Source organism: Amphibalanus amphitrite, unplaced genomic scaffold (assembly GCF_019059575.1).
Source record: "Amphibalanus amphitrite isolate SeventyFive unplaced genomic scaffold, NRLGWU_Aamphi_draft 000636F_arrow, whole genome shotgun sequence".
Taxonomy (NCBI): Eukaryota; Metazoa; Arthropoda; class Thecostraca; order Balanomorpha; family Balanidae; genus Amphibalanus; species Amphibalanus amphitrite.
Window position 1 is genome coordinate 19,553 of NW_024882130.1, and position 20,030 is coordinate 39,582.

General features: G+C 53.1%; 1 protein-coding gene across 4 annotated transcripts in view; it reads left to right on the forward strand.

Annotated features, from left to right (window-relative positions):
- LOC122363706 (DNA damage-regulated autophagy modulator protein 2-like) overlaps nucleotides 1-20,030 on the forward strand; it is a 35,929-nt gene that overhangs the window by 11,471 nt on the left and 4,428 nt on the right. For 2 of the 4 annotated variants that reach the window (XM_043333250.1, XM_043333248.1), the window contains exons 2-6: nucleotides 6,432-6,515; nucleotides 7,280-7,401; nucleotides 7,830-8,059; nucleotides 8,489-8,666; nucleotides 19,414-19,565. In XM_043333250.1, the coding sequence (XP_043189185.1) occupies nucleotides 6,432-6,515; nucleotides 7,280-7,401; nucleotides 7,830-8,059; nucleotides 8,489-8,666; nucleotides 19,414-19,565 (766 nt within the window). Of the gene's footprint in view, nucleotides 1-1,761; nucleotides 2,639-6,431; nucleotides 6,516-7,279; nucleotides 7,402-7,829; nucleotides 8,060-8,488; nucleotides 8,667-19,413; nucleotides 19,566-20,030 lie in introns of those variants that run through there. The other 2 variants (XM_043333247.1, XM_043333249.1) reach the window with 2 other exon arrangements.

Below are 20,030 nucleotides of genomic sequence, written 5' to 3' on the forward strand. Positions count from 1 at the left end.
GAACCACAGCAAACCCTGCTGCACCAACGTGGCATCCTGTCTGGCAAATTTCGGTTATACGAGTATGTATGAGTTTCGACCATCCGTCCAATAACAGTGAAGTCTCGCCCCTGATTACTGTCATATGTGCACCTAATGCTTCGGCTCAGCATGTGCGCATAAGTAATAATCGGACTTATGGCCGCCCACGGGCGCCTGTGGGACAGCTGTATTGTCGTGAAAACTGCAGATAGCACTAAATTGATATATTTAGTATTTTAGTAACTGTAAGGATGCTCTAAAAGCATGGAAAAGCCATTCCACTGCAGACAGGTTGTGTCGCCTGGTCCATGCAGCAGTCGTTGGGTATGACTGGAGATATTGTCCAATGCTGATAAGGTCAGCCGATGGTTGGTGCTCGAGGTTAGCTCCGGTCTTTTTTGTTCACCAATATAGGCTGGTGCGCGGTAGTGGCAGTGTGGGGTCGGGATCAGTTCCGGCCCTCAGGCTCAGTTCACCATATATGGACCGACGCGAGGTAGGAACATTCAACGATAGGAACCGGCGCGGTGGGGAGGGGAGGTGAGGGTCAGTTCCGATCCTTAGGTCACCGATAGGCGATAGGTGTCAGTGCGGAGGGGGGGGGGGGAGGAGGGGGGGGGAGGTCAGATCGGTCATGGGTCCACCGATAAGGTGCCGCTGGGCGCGGTGCGGTGGAGGGGGGGGGGGGTGAGTGCCGGTCCCCAACTCACCGATAGGGACCGGTGCGCGCGGTGGGGAGGTGAGGGGAGGGGAGGGGCGCCGTTTGGTACTGTCACCATCCGGTGCCGCCCGCTCTCAGCCCGGCTGGCCGGACGGTACACCGCCCACACATACAGCACGGGGACGCCGAGCCGGGCAGGCCGCAATGGCAATAGGTGACGTGGACTAGCGGAGCCAACCCTGGGGGCTCTTGCTGGGCTCTTCTTGCTCAATGCTCTTGGAATGGCCCAAGCTAAAATACCCGCAAACGTAGTCTACATCAATCAAACGTAGTCATCAATCATCAAACTGATTGATGCATGCAACGCTATTTGGTTTGTCATGTGTTGAATTTTGGAATGTGTTATGATTTCAAGTTCCAAAGGATGTTTTCTGTGGTATGCATTGCATATGTATGTTATCGCCTATGTTTATTCGGATACGTTTTATCCCCGGTTGCTAGTTTAGTATGTTTGGGCTTCCCTTATCAATCATAGGCCTGGTGCGGTGAATGTTTGCTGGTTTCCATCATCTGTCTTGTGAGACCAGCCGTTCAACCCGCTCCGGGGTCTTTTATTCTCTGCTGTGATAGCCAGTTTGGTTCCTCTCCTGACTCCCAGTTTGGTGTCGGCTCCTTTTCGTCTGCCGGCCCCTGCATTCAGTCGACACGTGTCTCTCATCTCCGTAGTCGGGTCAGCCGGTATCTCCCCGACTCCTATGTCGGTCAGCTCCTCGGGTCTGTTCCAGTCGCACTTCCTAATACCTCTAAACTCCTCCAAGATTGCTTCCCTGTTCCAGTGGCAGATCTAGCCCGTACAAAGCCAAGGAGGGTCCTGCTCCAACCTCCTCTATCTTGCTCTTGGAGGAGTTTAGAGGCGTTAGGAAGTGCGACTGGAACAGACCCCTCGTCTCCGACCGGTCTGTCAGTCTCCGGGCATCTGGTGGGTGACGTCATTGGATCGCCGTCTCTGCGGTGACGTCATTGATCAGAGGCCGTCGGCGGAGCGGCCGGCCGGCCGCCCGCCGGCCCGCAGCCGCTGCTCAGTCGGTGTGCTGCCGGACCGAGTGTGGGCGTCGTTCGCCGTGTCTGAAGGCCGCTCACCGCCGCCGGCCGCCGTCTGTGGTTTAGTGCCTCTCGCGGTGTCTGGTCGGTGTGAATTGTACCGCCTTCTCAGTCGGGTCAGATCACTGCCTGCTCCCCCAGTGCCCCGGCGACCTCATCTTGTGATCACGTACTCCGTGACCTCGGCGTCGACATATTCGCGAGCACGGCGGCTGGCTTCCTGACCTCACCAGACACAGGACGGACGTGGCTGCGGCCGCATTCCCCTCCCAGTGAGTAGCCGACGGTGCTGTGACCGACACGGAGCTATCGGCACTGCGTGGGCGAATCAGCGTCGACAGGGACCGGTCGTCGGTGGGCAGGACCCGGTCAGAACAGGACCAGTCAGTGGACTGAGAACAGCCAGCAGTGAACGGGACTGGTCAGCGGTGAGGAATATTGGTGAGCAGTGAGCGCTGAGCACGACTGAACAGTGAACAGCTGTTAGAAAACAAGACCCGGATATCAGTGAACCCTGAGGAGTGAGGAGCACTGATCAGTGATCAGTGAGCACAACCAGTCAGTGCTAGACCGGTCAAGACTCCGTGCGCGTGCAGCTCCGAGCGCCGTGCTGTCGTGTGCCGGACAGGATCGAGGCAGCGGCTGTCGGCTCAGTCAGATTCCTGTCTGCCCGGGACTGGCCTGACCGGTGTCCATTCCGCAGTGCGCTCCACCTCCGCTACCGAGCGCAGCCTGAGACTCCCATTGGGCCCGGTGCCAGGGTAGAGTGCGTGAGGCTGGGAGAGAGGGTGTGTGACGCGCCTCCCCTACCAACGGAGCGGCGATGGCTGAGGTGAAGCCGACACCGGCGACTGAGTGAGTACGAGGAAACTGCACTACCGCGACCCAACCGGTACAGGCCACGGCGTATTGTCAATGGCCGAACCGGTTCTCTGGGTTACCGGGTCTCATTGAGTGGCCAGGTTACTCTGATTTGGTTCAAATTTGTACAGATGGAATGTGATGGCTCGGCATCACATAATTCAAAACAGAGGACAGAGTGCACGTTTATAAGAGAGTGATATTGTGCAGTCGCTCACCTGTAATCGACGGTACCATCTCTCAGTATTTATTTTATGTGCACATATGCATTTACGAATCTAACAACCCGGCGTAGATCCACACTTGTGAACGCCACCGTCGAGACATTTTTACGGCCTGCAGTGTATTTACACACCTGTGGGCGCCCTGGCAACAGCATGGTGCATGACATTCCCAGTAGTCCCCCTCCCCCGTGAGCCAGCAACGGTGGCACAGTGCACGCGAGCTCTCGAAGCCCGTGCGACCTGTGCCAGCCATCAGGTTTGTCCTGGCCAAGACCCAGCTCCCAGCTGAGGTCCCGAAGATCGACGGCCGTACACAAAGTGTGCCGTCAGCCTCGTGTCGGACAGTGAGTGACGGATCACTCGGTCCTGAGATGTCTTCATTGCCCTCTGCTAAAGTCGCTTTTTAAGTTTACACGATAGCGATATTTAGAATGGATGTCATGTCCTGTATTAGTCCGGTGCCTACCGCCAAACTAATCATCATCATCATTATTTTTCCACTCTTTTTTTGACACGCTTATGTATTCCAACATTCCGGACCGTGTGATAGATGAGCTTAGAACGTCAGAACCAAGACACGTGTGACACTAGGTTAGACAGGAAACGACAATTCGGTCGTCAAAAACTTAACGAATACGCTCGTTCTTGGGACACTGACATCCCTCGGCCGGTAAGGCTCGTTTGGCGGCTTCTCGGCGCTGTGCCCACGGGTCTCGGCCGTTGGCGGCCCCGGCAGAGTGAGAAGGCATTGGAGGCAGACGACATGCGCTAAATGAGACCTCTCCCCTTCGCATTCACTACTGTCAGCCGTGACGGTACCGTGAGTTGGCCCGTGACGGTGGCCGTGACACGTGTCGTGAAGGGAGCCGTGACGCAAACTGTGACATGACTCGTGATGTGAAACCTGTGGTGGCCAACCAACCGCGCCTGTCACCCAGCTGTGACCCAACCTGGGAATTCTTGGCTCTGCCGCCGGGCCGGGCCGTCAGGCGACTAACAAGCCTGGCTGTCGTCCGTGACCTCTGCCCTCTGTGCTAACACCGGCGTGTCCCCGCCGGGCGGTCCCACTCGGCGTGAGACTCCCCGTCGGTCCGAGCCACCGCTGTCCGTCGGCTTCCACCTGTCTGACAGAGCCGCGCCGAGCTGTCACCTGAGGTGTCACCTGGCTGTCATCTGGCTGTCATCTGTCCGTCCTACTGTCACCGAGTCGGTGGTGGTGAATCTGATGACCCGAGCTGCTTAGTCTCGCCGCATTCATCGTCGCCGTTTGTGAGGTGTCCTTCCTGGAATCGTGCCCACGAAGTCCTTAGCTGCGGAAGGGCGTTCAACCGGCTGAAGGCTGCGACGTGTTGGGACGACTTTGAGCAATGTCCCAAAATTTGTCGATTTGGGTGGGAAACGACATCCAAATTAAATTCATTTTTCACTCATACCACCAATATTTCAGAATAATTGTCCACTCCCAACCAAGAAAACTTAGGATTATTTACCAGAAGCAGTTGTGTGGATGCCAGGTTTAGCATCAAACATTCTACACCCTAGAATAAAATACATGTTTTTGTTGTTTCTCACTCCTTTTAGATCTCATCGAATCAGCAGTTTTCTACCTCCCCCCATTTTGGTGGGTATTTTTCCCCTCTGACACCCATGACAAAACTCAATTTTGGGACACTGACTTTGAGTGTGGCGAATCACTGTAGGACTGCAGTGGGTGCATTGCCCGCGACCCAGGTTTTGTCCCTCTGGTTTCTAGCGGGGTTCCCGGATTCAGGCAGCTGCTAACGTGTTACGTGGATTTACATATTGCCCTACTTTTGATCTTTAATCGCCTGCGATTACCATACGATTATGACCCTATTATTGCATGCAATGGGACCATTTTGAATTTGATGACGTCATACGTGGTGGATTATTCTCAAAGAGAGCACGTCATAGCACCTGTTTTGTCCTCGTTCGTCCGAGGCTCGGTTAACAGAGCTGGTAACGCTGATAGTGCCTGTAACCGTTAGTACCTATTGTGCCACCGAGCCCGGTATGTCGGGTGGAATTCGGCTCAGTTCCTTCTGTCGGCACGGGGAGGGGCACCGGGTCGACCAGATCAGCAGCAGCCAAATACACAGAGCAGGCAGGCGCTGGCACTAATCCAGCGAAGCCGTGCTTAGTAGGACACCGACGCCGCTCACAGTTGGATTTTCGGAGTTCTAACTGCGCGGGTGCTGTCATATTGTCAATGATGCTCAACGAAGCAAGCTGAAGCCATTGTGGGAGACATTTTGAATTACGATGCTTATTATTTTTTGGCTGCTGAGGATGACCATTCCTTTGTTCCTTGTTGGGATTCTCTGACCCGCCTGCCGTTCTGCCCGTGACCCACCCAGTTTGTGTCGCTCTGTCTATCTGAGTGGCCGTGACCGAACCCGACCCAGCCGGTGCGGGCCGCCTGTGAATGAGGCACGGAGCGGCCTGACTCAGCGCCCGGTAATGGATCGACTCAGCTGCCAAACACCGCCCTGGCAGGCGGCAGCAGACGAGCCCCGCCGGCGGCCGGCCGGATGGGCCGGGTCAACCGGCGTCCCTGCTGGCACGCAGTGCAGCTGGGAGCTGGCACACGCCACAGACTCTGTGATAACCGTCCAACCGGGGGGCGGTAACGGAACTGAATACTGATCCAATCGTGCAGCGATGGTGGAAAAGCTGTGCGTATTCTGATAAGGACAATATTCAGATACATTGTGTACGATTCAAATATATGTGGACTAAATCCAAGCTGATTCCCTCCTGACAAGCCCGTGCTTGGCATCATTGAAATCCTCAGGCGGTACTTGACAAGCCTGGTTTGGGCCTGCTTCGTTGAACAAACCTGCAAAAATATGTACCATCTCATGTCTCAAAGACCCGTAAACTCCCGGATTCCCGGCAGACATTCTTAGCTCCGCCGTTCTCTGAAACTGCTAACTGATGCATTCAGAGCTCTCACATCCCCCCGCTGCACTCAGTGTGTTTATTTATGTTCCCTGCACTTCGACATTCGCTATTGATGGCTTTGTTTGCATTGTAAGTCTCGTTCCGTCATGGGCCGGGTGCTGTGCAATCGGCTGTGAGCAGTCTCTAGTTATAGCTTCCAGCGATCCGAGCCGCTGTTTCCTGCAGGAATGAGCTCCCCAGTCCCAGTGCAGTAGTCTTAGCTAAAACGAACATTCAGATGCCGTGTTGTTCAGAGGCATGGCCGGTATCGTGATACCGAGAGCACCGCTAGCTGGATATTCGTTTTCATTACGTGAACTATGAATTAGGGTTTCGCTCGATAAGAATCTTTTCGTGACGGAGCCTTCACAGGGTGTTACATTACTTCGTCAGTGTATCGTAATCGGGGTTAGGAAATACCCTGGCATTGTAATGTAATACGTTTCACAAAGCTTGACCCGAAACGTCTCTTATGGAGTAAAGTCCCTATTAACAATTAACGTTAAATACTCGACATGTCATGAAGTGAGTGTTCATCACGCCACTCCTTTGCTGCCTGTTGTCTAACGGCCGCTGACCCCGCCACCTATCTGTTTCAGCTGTCACAAGATGCGGCTATGGAAACACCTGTACCTGCTGCCCCTGTCGGTGTTCCTTGGCTTCATCGTAACGTTTTTCACCACGTGAGTTGGCGTCGATCACACGGAGACACTTAGAGAGCATCTCGATGTCTTTTAGACAGATTCGTTGTAAAACATTTTGGGTGGTAGCTGCGTTATAAAGTATGTCATCTCCCGCGCTACTTGCTCGTATTTTAATATGCCGCTCTGCAGATATGATAACGCTTTCCCGCTGACAAGCTGCTTTCACTGGTATGTCGTGAGTTGTTTCGTGATCCGTGACCGAGTTGTCATAAGCTCACCGCACGGTTACGCCCTGTCGTGTTTTACCTTGCCAGCGGTCATGTCTCGCAGCCAAGGTCTGGTTACTGGGAGCCACGCCCTTTAGCTGTGTGGTATTTACCCCGTGTGCCCCGCCCGTGATATGGCAGAGCCAGGTCGGCGTCAACAACTGGTGGCATAGGGTATTATTTCTGATGGACTTTTGATTCGTTTAGTTTGAACTTTTTTCCACTCAATATGTCACAACACTTAACATATTGATAATGCGTTCGATCCATTTTTGTATGGAATTTCCTGATCACTATCTAATTTTAATTTGAAATAATAGAGCATTGTACTTTCTAGCCCCTTTGAAGCTTAGAAGAGAGTTGTTGCCGTGTCTTCCCACCAGCCTCAGTTAACAGTTTCTGTGTGTCAGCTAGAAGGCATTTCATGCCACCCCTTCTCTACATTACCGCTCCACTGAATGTCAGTGCTCGGATTGTCGGACTGTGCTCTGTGCTGACCTACCAACTGTCTGCTGACCGCCGCTCTGCCTCCTTCAGATACACCATTGCCGTCCAACTGGACCACGTGAAGCCGGACTTCCCTTACATCAGCGACGGAGGCGCCTGTCCGCCAGAGTCCTGTATATTCGGACAGATGCTCAACATGACGGCAGTGCTGCGTGAGTGACGGCATGGTCACCTGCTGATCGGTCACTTGACGATGGTTCTCCTCCCTCGCTTATTCGCAACCTCTCTGCATTCACCTGCTTTCTTTCATGTCTGGTTTCCACCCCACTCGCGCTCTTATCCAATTGAGGTTTTATTGAAGTTTGCCTTGCATTGAGCCAGTACGTCGTTGTGATAGTTTTGCCCTTCGTCCCGTTGCAGAGGGTCCCATAGATTACTTCATTACATCAAGTCTCATCTAGTGTTCATGCCAGTCACCGTCTGTCCTGCTGCAGTCAAGTCTCTTCGTCTGCCCCTTTGCACTGAGTCAATATTTCATGTTGCAGTGGGCCTCATTACCCTCTCCAACTTGCCTTGTTACAGTAGGTCTCTTCAGTCTTCGTCCCGTTGCATTGAATCTCACCATTTCTCCCGTTTTCAGTGGGCCTCACTGTGTACGTGCGGTACAGCCTGGTGGAGGACTACTACAGCTGTGGTCACATGCGCGCCCGCTGGGAGCGCTGGCTGAACGTGGCCGGCGCCGTGTGTGGCATGAGCGGCGCTGTGGGTATCAGCATCGTGGGCAACTTCCAGGTGACCAACGCGCTGGGCATGCACCTGCTGGGCGCCATGCTGGCCTTCTTCCTCGGCGTGTTCTACTGCTGGATCCAGGTGAGTGGAGATAAAGCTGGTGTCGGGAGGGATGTGAGCGATGGAATTAAGCAATGGCGAGCCGATAGTGTAGCTCTGACTTGTGATAGGAGGAACTGGGCGTCAGGACTGTGTGCCTTCGGAGATAACCTGGATGTGGGTAATGAGGTACAGTAACGCCGTCTTCTTATCCTGTTTTGAAGATCTAGCTTGAGTTATTCACCGGATTAATTGATGCTAAGTGCTGGTAATTGTTTAACCAGGATCTACGCTAGAATCTTTATCAGTTGCCCAAAGTCATAGCAGAGCCCAATTTGTGCCAGTATCTGAGGGAAGAGCGCTATACTGAGCTGGTTGAGCTGTTCTGTCACAAATTGATTTGCTTGAGCCATGCTGAGCTGTGCTAGTATGGTCAGAACCTTCTCTGATGTATTTCTAACCATTCCCCAGGTGCCGATCACGTACCGTACGCGGCCGGACATGACGCGTCCGTGGCTGACCTGGGTGCGCCTGCTCATAGCCGTGCTATGCTCGGTGCTCTTTATCAGCGGCTGGGTGTGCGCCGCAGCCACGCCGGCCGAGTTCAGCCACCGACTCACCAACTCAATCAAGGCGTGCAACGCGTCAGGTGGGTGCAACGGCGCGGCGCGGAGAGATGTCAGTCGGAAAGATGTCAGATAGCGTGATGCGTTGTAGATGAGTGATGGTTGACATGCCCAGCTGCTTCAATGTGTCTCAGATAGATCAGGCTCTTCTGGCAGTAAGACGTTCGATGCTTATGGTATTTGTTACGGTATGTATTTGCTTTGCCCGTCCAAGACAGAGCGTCTTTGTTACTCAAGACGCTAACAATGAATGCACGCCTTGTTCCATTGTTTATGGTTATGCTGATGATGCCCTGTTAGGGACGCTTTTTGTATCTGGTTCTGGCGATAGTGGTGGTTGTGTCTGTGTGATAATTATCCGTTTGATGGATGTATGTATAGTGTGATATGGACGTGACGTAAGAGTTCTGTGGCGCTAATGTTACACTGGCGTGACGATATGATCGGTAATACGATATGTGACGGTCCTGAGGCAACAGTGTAACGGTATGTGATGGTAGATATACGTAGGGTGAATGAAAAGTTTTGAGCCTAACATAGTTACAGGAGACGCAGATTAATGAAACTTTGGTCACATATTTTGCCACTATTGATATGGGTGGACACCAAATTGTGAAGTCCTAACACTTTTTTCCTCACTTTTTTAGCGCCTTGAATCATGCTATTTTGGATAAGTGCTCGCGGTGTCAATGACGTCATTATTTTTTGTGAAGCGTCATCCAGTCAGTTTTTTCTTTAGGCTTAGAAAGAAATAGACACCCTAAGGATGTCAATGCTGGTTAAGAGATTCAATTTGGGATACATTGGAAGGCTCAGTAATTGATTGTTAACATTGCAACCAGTGAAAAATACCCCGATTTATTGTCCTGGTGAAACACGAGCAATTTTGTCAGCATTGCCCTTCTGATCTTCCTGATTTTCTAACATAAGTGCATCAGTGGGTCATCCTAGTAACGCCCAATTACAGTAAGACCCTTTGAAAAGAAGTGCACTTGCAAGACACCTCATTTATTTTCCCAATTACGGAACAGTTTCCTCTTTGTTGTGACTCTGACATTTATTTTTTCAGATTAGAGTAGAGACGTTCTTTCACTGACTCCACTGTTCTTCCCATGCTGGATTGAAGTGAAACACCCACAGTTTATCATCGGTAGCGAAAAGTGACTTTGAATTCTCAGAATCTGCTTCAACTAGCGCCAGATGTCATTACACATCTCTCGCCGTGCTCTGCAGCAAAAAGCCGAGAGGCCCAATGAGCAGAGACCTTTCTCAAGTCATGCCCATTGGTAAGAATGTCGCCAGCTTGCTCCTGGGAGATGTCCATTCTTACCGCTATCTGATGAGCTCACAGTCTTGGATCTAGCATCCACACCCCAAGAGCAGGGTCAATGTTTTCGGATTTTGTCACATTCTAGGGCGTTTTTGATATTTGTTCATTTTGGACGCTGTTCCTGCCCTGCTTGAAATTAGCAGCTCTGAAACCTTAACAGTGTCGTATGATGGGCCACAACCAATAAGTTTAATTTGAGGTCCTTTTTAATTTCAGATGAAGGCCTGGCTTTGGAATCGCAATACTTTATAAAAGCTCGGTTCTCGATTTTCTTCCTTTTCACCGAACGCGTAATCTTCTTCACTTTAACGGGCTCTAAAAACGAAACGGAAAGGACTAGGACTTCAAAACTTGGTGTACACACCTAAAAATAGTGGCAAAATGTGTGACCAAATTTTCATTAACCTGCGTCACCTGTAACTGTGTTAGGCTCAAAACTTTTCATTCACCCCACGTAGTTACTGTAACGGAGTATAGGTAATGACTACCCTCCTCTTGCCACCTTCCCTTAGTCCTTACTTTACCACCTTACTTACCTTACCACTTAACCTTACCACCTGACCACCTTACCTGACCACCTTACCTTACCCAACCTTACCTTACCCAACCTTACTTTACCCAACTTTACCTTACCCAGGGGCGTCGTTTTGTATAGGCCTGGGAGTGCCCGAGCACTACCAATGTTCAGCTGAGCACTACCAATGTGTTGTTGAGCACTACCAACATTTTTTTTTCACTTATTGAGAAAATTGCATTCAAACATGTCATATAAATAAAATGAATGAGGTTCTTATGTATAAAATCAACATGATAGCAAGTAACTTCAATGGTAAGTGGTAACTATTGATGAAAATCTATAGACTTACTCCACAAGTAGATTGAATTTGGATTGGTTGACCAATTCAATCTTCTTGTAGCGTACCTAAGTCCATAAATTTCCATCAATACCTAGGTATCATTTTCACTTTCCACATCTTGTCATTACGTCAAGTAATTTCAAGTTATGTGGTACCTACCTACCTATACCTACCTACCAAGTTTCACAATAGTCAGGGGCGTCGTTTTGTATAGGCCTGGTAGGGCCCAAGCCTTACCAATGTTTATTTGGGCCCTACCAATGTTCGCTGAGCCCTACCAATCTTTAATCACTTATCAGTTGATAAAAATCAAAATAAACAGATAAGCAAATATTAAATAAGCACAAATGCAAGTACATAAATAAGGTTCTAGCCACAGTAGGTGCATGTAGCTGACAATGAGGTTTCACGTGTCTAGGACTCCGGTCCTTAATGGATTTTAAGAGGCTCGAAAACGCAATTGGTTATAGAGGTCCATAACTGCCTCTGAGTCCCGCATACCACGCGACCGCCCCTAATAGACCCCGATCCGTCTCCACACCAGCCGCTGGAGGCCCTACACCGACTTCGGAAGGTGCCGCGGTGCTCCAGATTAGGCAATAGGTATAATGATTTGAGTGGGTGATGCAGCCTGATTCCCCAGGGTTCAACGCCAGGTCATTACCGCATCAGACCCCGAAAACTGAAGCTCGTAACTACGAGGGGCGTTCAAAAAGTTTCGGGCCGAACAATGAAGGAGTTGGAATTTTGGCCTGCAAGGCGGTGTGTTAAATGATGTGTTATTGGGATGTCCACTTACGCAAATTAAGTAAGTGGCCATTAATTCTCTTCTGTGATTGATTCGGGCTTCTATTCGTAGCATAGTTCGCCATTTCGGATAGGATGGGCGACGCCCAGAAGAGAGCAGTGATTCGTTTCATAGTAGTTAGTGCAGAAAAGGCACCAAGCGTTAACCATCGCCCTGGGAATTTTTCATAACACGGCCTGGCAGGGGGGAGGGGTCGATGCGACCCCCCTCCGCTCGTCAACTTTCCAAAACAGGGGCACACAATTGATGATGTGCGTCCATTCGATAAACATCGAGGAGAGGCTATAGGGAAGCTGACGTAAAGTGTGCACCTGATCCGCGATCACGCACCTGCTTACATGGGCGGGATGACGAACAGTGAAGCGATGAGCTTCGAGTTGTTGTCGCATCCACTTTTTTCTCTCCGAACCTTGCACGCTCAGGGGCGGATCCAGGAAAACTCCAAGGGGAGGGTCATGAATCGAAGTGGTGCCCCTACCTATACCCAAAATTAAAAACTCAACGGATTTCGTCCACTTCATTTTGGTGGTGCCCCCATTTTCAGTTTTTTTTTTCTTTTAATTTTTTTTAGTTAGTATCTTAACTCTTAGCCACAACCACATTTACCAATTGTAAGCAAGTATATATGAATGTGCTATGTGTATATATGTTGTGGACGCTGAGTAATGAGTACTTACCAGGAACGTTATCAGGTAAGCAAATCGTTGTCAGTCCGACGAACTTGACCCTGGCGTCTAAAGGGTCTGTCCTTGACACTTCAGGCTTGTCAGGGGCACCAAAGTCCTTCCAGGGACACCACAAACCTGCCAGGGGCACCTACGGCCTTGTAGGGGCGCCACAGGCCCGCCAGGGGCACCACAGTCCTGCCAGGAAGCAGGGGCACCGCAGGTCTAGCAAGTATACACGACAGGCCTGTCAGGGGCACAACGGGCCTGTTGGGCCAATGAGCACCCCTAGGGGCAGGGGCACCACAGTCCTTCCAGGGGCACCACAGGCCTGCCAGGGGCACCAGAGGCCTGCCAGGGGCACCAGAAACCTGCCAGGAGCACCACCGACCTCGCAGGGGTAACTTGGGCCTGTCAAGGCACAGGGGCACCACGGGCCTGTCGAGAGGCACTTCAGGCTTTGCAGGGGCACCATAGTCCTCTCCGGGCGCAGGGGTAGCAGGGGCACCAGAGGCCTGCCAGGGGCACTGCAGGCCTAGCAAGGGCACCACTGGTCTATCAGGGGCACCACGAGCCGCCTGTCATAGCCAGGCATCTCAAGCTTATCAAGGCCCAGGGGCACCACAGGTCTGTGAGGGGCACCAGCGACCTAGCAGGGGCACCAGTCAACACAGGTCTGCCAGGGGCGCCACAGACCTGCCAGGGGCACCACAGACCTGCCAGGGGCACCAGAGGTCTGCTAGGGGCACCACCGGCCTCGCAGGGGCACCTTGGGCCTGTCAGGGTCACCACGGGTCTGCCGAGGGGCACTTCAGACTTTTCAGGGGCACCAGTCCTCTCCGGGCGTAGGGGTACCAGCGGCCTAGCAAGGGCACCAGAGGTCTGCCAGGGGCACCAGCGGCCTAGCAAGGGCACCAGAGGCCTGCCAGGGGCACCACAGGCCCAACAAGGGAACCACGGGCCTGTCAGGGGCACCTCAGGCTTGTCAGGGCCCAGGGACACCACAGTCCTTCCAAGGGCACCGCAAGCCTGTCAGGGGCACCAGAGGCCTGCCAGGGGCACCACAGGCCTAGCAAGGGCACCACTGGCCTGTCAGGGGCACCTCAGGCTTGTCAGGGCCCAGGGGCACCACAGTCCTTCCAGGGGCATTACAAGCCTGTCAGGGGCACCAGAGGCCTAGCAAGGGCACCACAGGCCTGCCATGGACACCACAGGCCTGCCAGGGGCACCACCGGCCTTGCAGGGGCGCCCTAGGCCTGTCAGGGGCACCACGTGCCTGCCGGGGACACTTCAGGCTTGTCAGGGGCGTTACAGTCCTGTCAGGGCCCAGGGGCACCAGGCCCGTGGTGTCCCTGCTAGGCCTGTGGTGCCCTTGGCGGTCCTGTGGTGCCCCTGTCAGGACTGTGATACCCCTGATAGGCCGGTGGTGCCCCTGGCAGGTCTTTGGGCCCCCGGGCCTCAAGGGGGGGGCCATGACCCATGTGACCCCCCCCCCTTGGATCCGCCCCTGTGCACGCTCTGGTTAGTGGTTGCCACCTCTTCCCCAACATAAGAAAATTAGCAGCGGCAACCTCGCTAACAGCAGGGAGACGAAATCAGCCGTCTTGGACGTGCAGGATGGGTCCAAAACCCACTTGGTTATGGAGGCCTTGAGGGCTCTCGCGAAGCGCTGCGCGAAATGTGTTTGTCTTAACGGTGTTTATTTGAATAAATGAACTTTTTGGTCTAATGAGTCGATGCTGTATCTCTCTGCTCCTTCATGGTCGGGCCCGTAGCTTTCTGAACGCCCCTCGTACTGTCATCCTTTTATTTTGGCAAGCAGGTCTTTCTAACTATCGTTGTGTTTCCAGTCCTCGTTAGTTGTCGAACCCTTCAATTGGCGTGGGTCTTCAAAACCGTTCCTGGCCCCGCAGCCGTCTTTTTTAGTCGGCTTGGGCCCTCAAAGCTGTTCCTGTCCCCTTTCAGCACAGCCGTCCTTTTAAAGGTAGTGTGCCACCTTTGAAAGATTTCCCATTTTATTTTTCCTAGGATAAGAAGCTTCTGTTTTTACCTAATATCGCAAAAAAAAATCAAAAATGGGCCTGGAATATTGCCTTTTTCGCCTAAAAGTTTTTCGGTTTTTAGATATGTATAACAACTGTAGTGGGCTCACCTGCAAACAGGCGTCGGGCAGCAATCGCGAATGCGGCGCACTTGTGACAATAAGCGAAGGTCATTATAGTGTTACGACCATACGACGTACGGGAATGAGTTATCAGCTGTCTAATCGTAGACAACACAATGACGAGCCTTAAACTGTAAGCCCGTATTGGTATTGTTTCTTTTATTTGGCTGTCGAACATTATTTATGGTTTGAATTATGATTTTATGTAAAATAATTGATATGAAAAAGCCGTCTTATAAGTTATGACCCCATTTCACCACACGCAAGTGGCAGAAATGACAATGATCAGCTGACGCATTTTTCTTGGCCAAAGTCAGAGCGCGCGGCCCGACGCACCACGCGTATTTGGAAATTCCGACCTCGACGAGCATCAGAAGCCACCTAACAGGCGTGTTCGAAACCGCAGGAGATGATGATGAACGGGTTTATCGAAACTTGATTGGATGAGCATATCGGTAATAGCGATTTCAGTGCAGTGGCGGTCGCAGGGGGGGGGGCCATCAGGGCCATGGCCCCCCCCCAAAGCCAAATCAGGGGGGGCCATCATATCATTTGGCCCCCCCCAAACAACCGATGGGCCCCCATGGCCGTATGGGGCCCTGGCCCGTATTCGATTGTCACGAGGCTCGAGAAACCCACGCCAGCTAGTAACAGCTCCCATACCAGTCTTTGAGGGTCCTACACTGACCTCTGAGGGCCCTTCAGTGGCGGTCAAGCGTCCACATTGACCGCTGAGGACCCACATTGACCTCTGAGGGCCCTCCACTGGCCTTTGAGGGCCCCTACACCGGCCTCAAGGGCCCAACCGGCGTCTGAGAGCCTCACACCGGCCTCTGGTGGCCAGGGGCGGATCCAGCATTTTGCCAAGGGAGGGGCTATTCCGAATCGGGGGCCCCCCATCGATGGGGGCCCTACCTACCCCCAAAAGTTTAAGCCTGGATTTCGTCCACTTTATTTTTGGGGGCCCCCTATCATGCTTTTTTTGCAAAAAAAAAGAAAATGAGAAAGTCGCCCGGGGGGACGCTATAGTCCCTATCGCCCCCCCCCTGGATCCGCCCCTGCTAGGAGGCCTTGTATGTGAACTAGGAAGCCCTCTGTGATAGCTAGGAGGCCCTCTGTGCAGATGCGAGCGCAGGCCCTCAGTACAGACTTGGAGACCCTTTGTGTGGATGCGAGTGGAGGCCCTCTGTGGAGATTAAGAGGTCCTGTGTTGGCGAAGAGGATATCTGTGCAGGCTTGGAGTCCCTCTGTGCAGAATAGGAGACCTTCTGTGTGAGTTAGGAGGCCCTCTGTGTTGGCTAGGAGGCCCTTTGTTCGGATGCGAGTGGAGGCCTCTGTGTAGGCTAAGAGATTTTGTGTTTGTTAGGACATCTGTACAGGCTTGGAGGCCCTCTGTGCAGGTTAGGAGGCCCTGTAAAAGTGGGCATCTCTGTGAGTATAAGAGACCTCCAAGTTATGAAAAGCTTTACCAATCTTCTAACAAAGAAGTCTTCTCAGCCAGTCTTCTAAGAAATAACTAAGTGGGTAGGTTAAAAAAAAACTCATCGGATTTCGGCCACTTTATTTTCAGGAGGCCCCCTTTTCAGCTTTTTAACTTTTTATTTTATTTTTGAAAAAAATCGGCCAAGGGGGGGGCCATGGCCCCCATGCCCCCCCCCCCTTGTATCCGCGCCTGCTGGTGGCCTCATTTCTGTCTCCGAGTCCCAAGACTAGACTTTAAGTGTCTCTGAGGGCCCCGCACTGAATTCTGAAGACCCGATGCCGGCCTCTAAGAGCCCGCATCGGCCTCTGGGGGCCCATCTTGGCCTTTGAGGGCCCTCCGCTGGTTTCTGATGTCCAACGCCGGCCCGTGCCGGCCTTTTAGGGCCCCACACTGACCTCTGAGGACCCCATGCTGGCTGGCCTGTAAGGACCAACATTAGCCTCTGAGGGCCCCCGCACTGGATTCTGAAGACACGATGCCGGCCTCTAAGAGCCCGCATCGGCCTCTGGGGGCCCATCTTGGCCTTTGAGGGCCCTCCGCGGCTGGTCTCTGGTGTCCAACGCCGGCCCATGCCGGCCTTTTAGGGCCCCACACTGACCTCTGAGGGCCCCATGCTGGCCTGTAAGGACCCACATTAGCCTCTGAGGGCCCCCGCACTGGATTCTGAAGACCCAATGCCGGCCGCTCAGGGCCCGCATCAGCGTCTGAGGGCCCATCTTAGCCTTTGAGGGCCCTCCGCTGGCCTCTGGGGTTCAACGCCGGCCCATGCCGGTCTTTTAGGGCCCCACACTGACCTCTGAGGGCCCCATGCTGGTCTGTAAGGACACACATTAGCCTTTGTGGGCCCCGCACTGTATTCTGAAGACCCGATGCCGGCATCTAAGGGCCCGCATCATCCTCTGAGGGCCCATCTTGGCTTTTGAGGGCCCTCTGCTGGCCTCTGGGGTCCAACACCGGCCAATGCCAGTCTTTTAGGGTCCCATTCTGACCTTTGAGGGCCCCATGCTGGCCTGTAAGGGCTCACATTAGCCTTTGAGGCCCCCTGGATTCATAAGACCCGATGCCGGCCTCTAAGGGTCAGCATCGGCTTATGAGGGCCCATCTTGGACTTTGAGGGCCTTCTGTTGGCCTCTGGGGTCCAACGCCGGCCCATGCCGGTCTTTTAGGGCCCCACACTGACCTCTGAGGGCCCGTACTGGCCTGTAAGGACCCACCTTAGTCTCTGAGGGCCCGCACGGGCTTCTGAAGACCCGATGCCGGTCGCTCAGGGCCCGCATCGGCGTCTGAGGGCCCATCTTGGCCTTTGAGGACCCTCCGCTGGCCTCTGGGGTCCAACACCGGCCCATGCCGGTCTTTTAGGGTCCTATTCTGACCTTTGAGGGCCCCATGCTGGCCTGTAATGGCTCACATTAGCCTCTGAGGGCCCCCCACACTGGATTCTGAAGACCCGATGCCGGCCTCTAAGGGCCCGCATCGGTCTCTGAGGGCCCATCTTGGCCTTTGACGGCCCTCTACTGGCCTCTGGGGTCCAACGCCGGCCCATGTCGGTCTTTTAGAGCCCCACGGTCAGGGCTGCGGAGTTGGAGTCGGAGTCGGAGTCGGAGTCGGTCGGAGTCGACAGTTGTGACCGGAGTCGGAGTCGGAGTCGGAGTCGATTTTAGAAACCCGAGCCGGAGTCGGAGTCGGAGTCACCGAAAATCTGTCGACTCCGCAGCCCTGCTAGGTCTGCGGAGTCGGAGTCGGGAGTTGGAGTCGGTCGGAGTCGACAATTCTGCCCGGAGTCGGAGTCGGAGTCGGAGCTGGTTTTTGAAAGCCGGAGTCGGAGTCGGAGTCGGAGTCGCCGAAAATCCATCGACTCCGCAGCCCTGCCCACGGTAACCTCTGAGGGCTCCATGCTGGCCTGTAAGGACCCACATTAGCCTTTGAGTGCCCAATTCGGTCTCTGATGGTCTCAAACTGCCCTTTGCAGGCCCTGTACTGGTCTCTGATGGCCCTAAACTGGCCCCTATGGGCCCAAACCAGCCTCTAAAGGTCCCACACCGGCCTTTGATGGCCCTATTATGTTCTCTGGGGGGGGGGCTCAAGCCTTACCTTTGGGCGTCACGCACTTGCCTCTGAAGGCCCACATCAGCCTCTGGGGCCCTACCGGGGCCTTTCAGGCCCTTCGCTGACCCTTGGGTCCAACGCCGGCCTCTGGGGGTCTGACACCGTACTCTAAGGGCTCCATTGCAGCCTCTAGGCGATAGGTATCGCCGAAGCGCTATCGATGGGCCCATAAGTGTAGGAACCATGGGTGCAGTGGGCGCAGTTGCACCAACAATAATTCTGCAGTGGGTGCAGACAATGTATTCTGCATCCACAGTAATCTGGAACAAAACCCCCTTTTCTCAGCAACACTACTTTCCATGCAGCACGACAAATTTAGGATATTTTGCCCACTATCCATCTTCCGAAGTATTGGCTACTGTAATGGCCTTCAAAACTTACATTTGTGCTCAAGTAAAAAAAAAAAAGATGAAACGGAACACATGTGATTGAACAGTGAACAGATACCGATGACCCACTGTCAAAAGTTCTAGCACGATTATCTTAGAAAATGGCAAAGTTAGCCGCGCCGCCTTTACTTTTGCGGTAGTCCATTCACAGTTGCGTGAATTATTGACAATATCAATGTTTCAAAATGCACTTATCGGTACCTTTTCGACATGGTACGCCCTCAAAGCTCGCATTTCGCAATGAGCCTCCTCTCGGGTGCCGCTCACTAGCCCCCCCCCCCCCCCGCTTCATCGGCCATGGCCTGGATTTCTGCACCCGTGCACTACGTCCGTGGGCCCCTTTAAGCTAGCACCGGGCCCCCCGGGTCAGCGCAGGGGCCCCTTTGACAAGTTGGCCCCCCCCAAACTCCAAGTCTGCGACCGCCCCTGTTTCAGTGTGTGCATTTATTGTTCATAGTGGTGTGAAATGTGGTTGGGGTACGACCGACAACCCGTCGGGGCGAATTTCGCACTGGGGTACTCAAAATTTGAAGAATTTAAGACGTTTCCATGAGTTTTGAAGATATGGATAAGTTCTAAAAATCCGGTTCTCCTTATCTGGGCCATTAACTCCATACGATCCAAGAAAGCTGGCACACTACCTTTAAGTCGATGTGGGCCTCTTTCAGAATGGCGTGCATTCCTCCGACACTATTGCCTATATAACTGCACGTTTTGTGCATGGCGTCCGGTGTGGACCCAGATTTCCAAAGTTTTTTTTTTTTTAGATTTCGGTTAGTCTTGTCAATGACCAGGGCGAAAAATAAGTGGCCGAAATCCGATGAGAAAGGCAGATTTGGGGGTACCGTACCTTGTAAGCCCCGTCATACATGGCCAGCCGCCGCCTTTGGGCACTACCAATCATTTTCGGAAAACGACACCCCTGACCTTACCCAACCTTACCTTACCTTACCCCACCTTCCCTGCAGAGATACCGGACAGCGAGTGGGGCATGCCGAGCCACGGCTGGGAGTACCACGTGTGCAGCACGGCCTCCGAGTGGGCCGTCGGACTGCTCTTCTCCGTCTTCCTGCTCACGTTTGTCTACGAGTTTCGGCTGGTCACCGTCGAAAAACCCAAGGTACGTGCTCGCACAACTGGAGGGAGCTAACGACAAGGAGGGTGTGGGGCGGCGGGGGCTCGACTGAGTCTTTGACGATTGGTTTGGTATAGTTAACTGACTTCTCCATGCTGGATGTTGCAATATCATTTATTATTTGATTAAATACGGTTGTAGAAAAGGTGTCTCCGCTGGTTGATGCACCATCTGGCGCCGAACAAATGGGTGGGGACCGCGTGTATGGTTGTGACTTTTACCGCAATGTCCTGCTAGCGACTGCCTGTAGGCTAGCTGCCCGTGGTCAGGTGTTTTGTTTGTTTTTATCCCAGCCATTCACTAGCATCACTTTCCGGGATAACCAGCGGAAGTTGTTCGCTATCAGGGTGTGGCATAAACGGATTTATCCTTGCATAGACGCGGACGCATCTACAGAAAGCTCGTTTTGCCCTCACTGCATCCCATCTGCTGGTGGAGGATCAAAAGTAG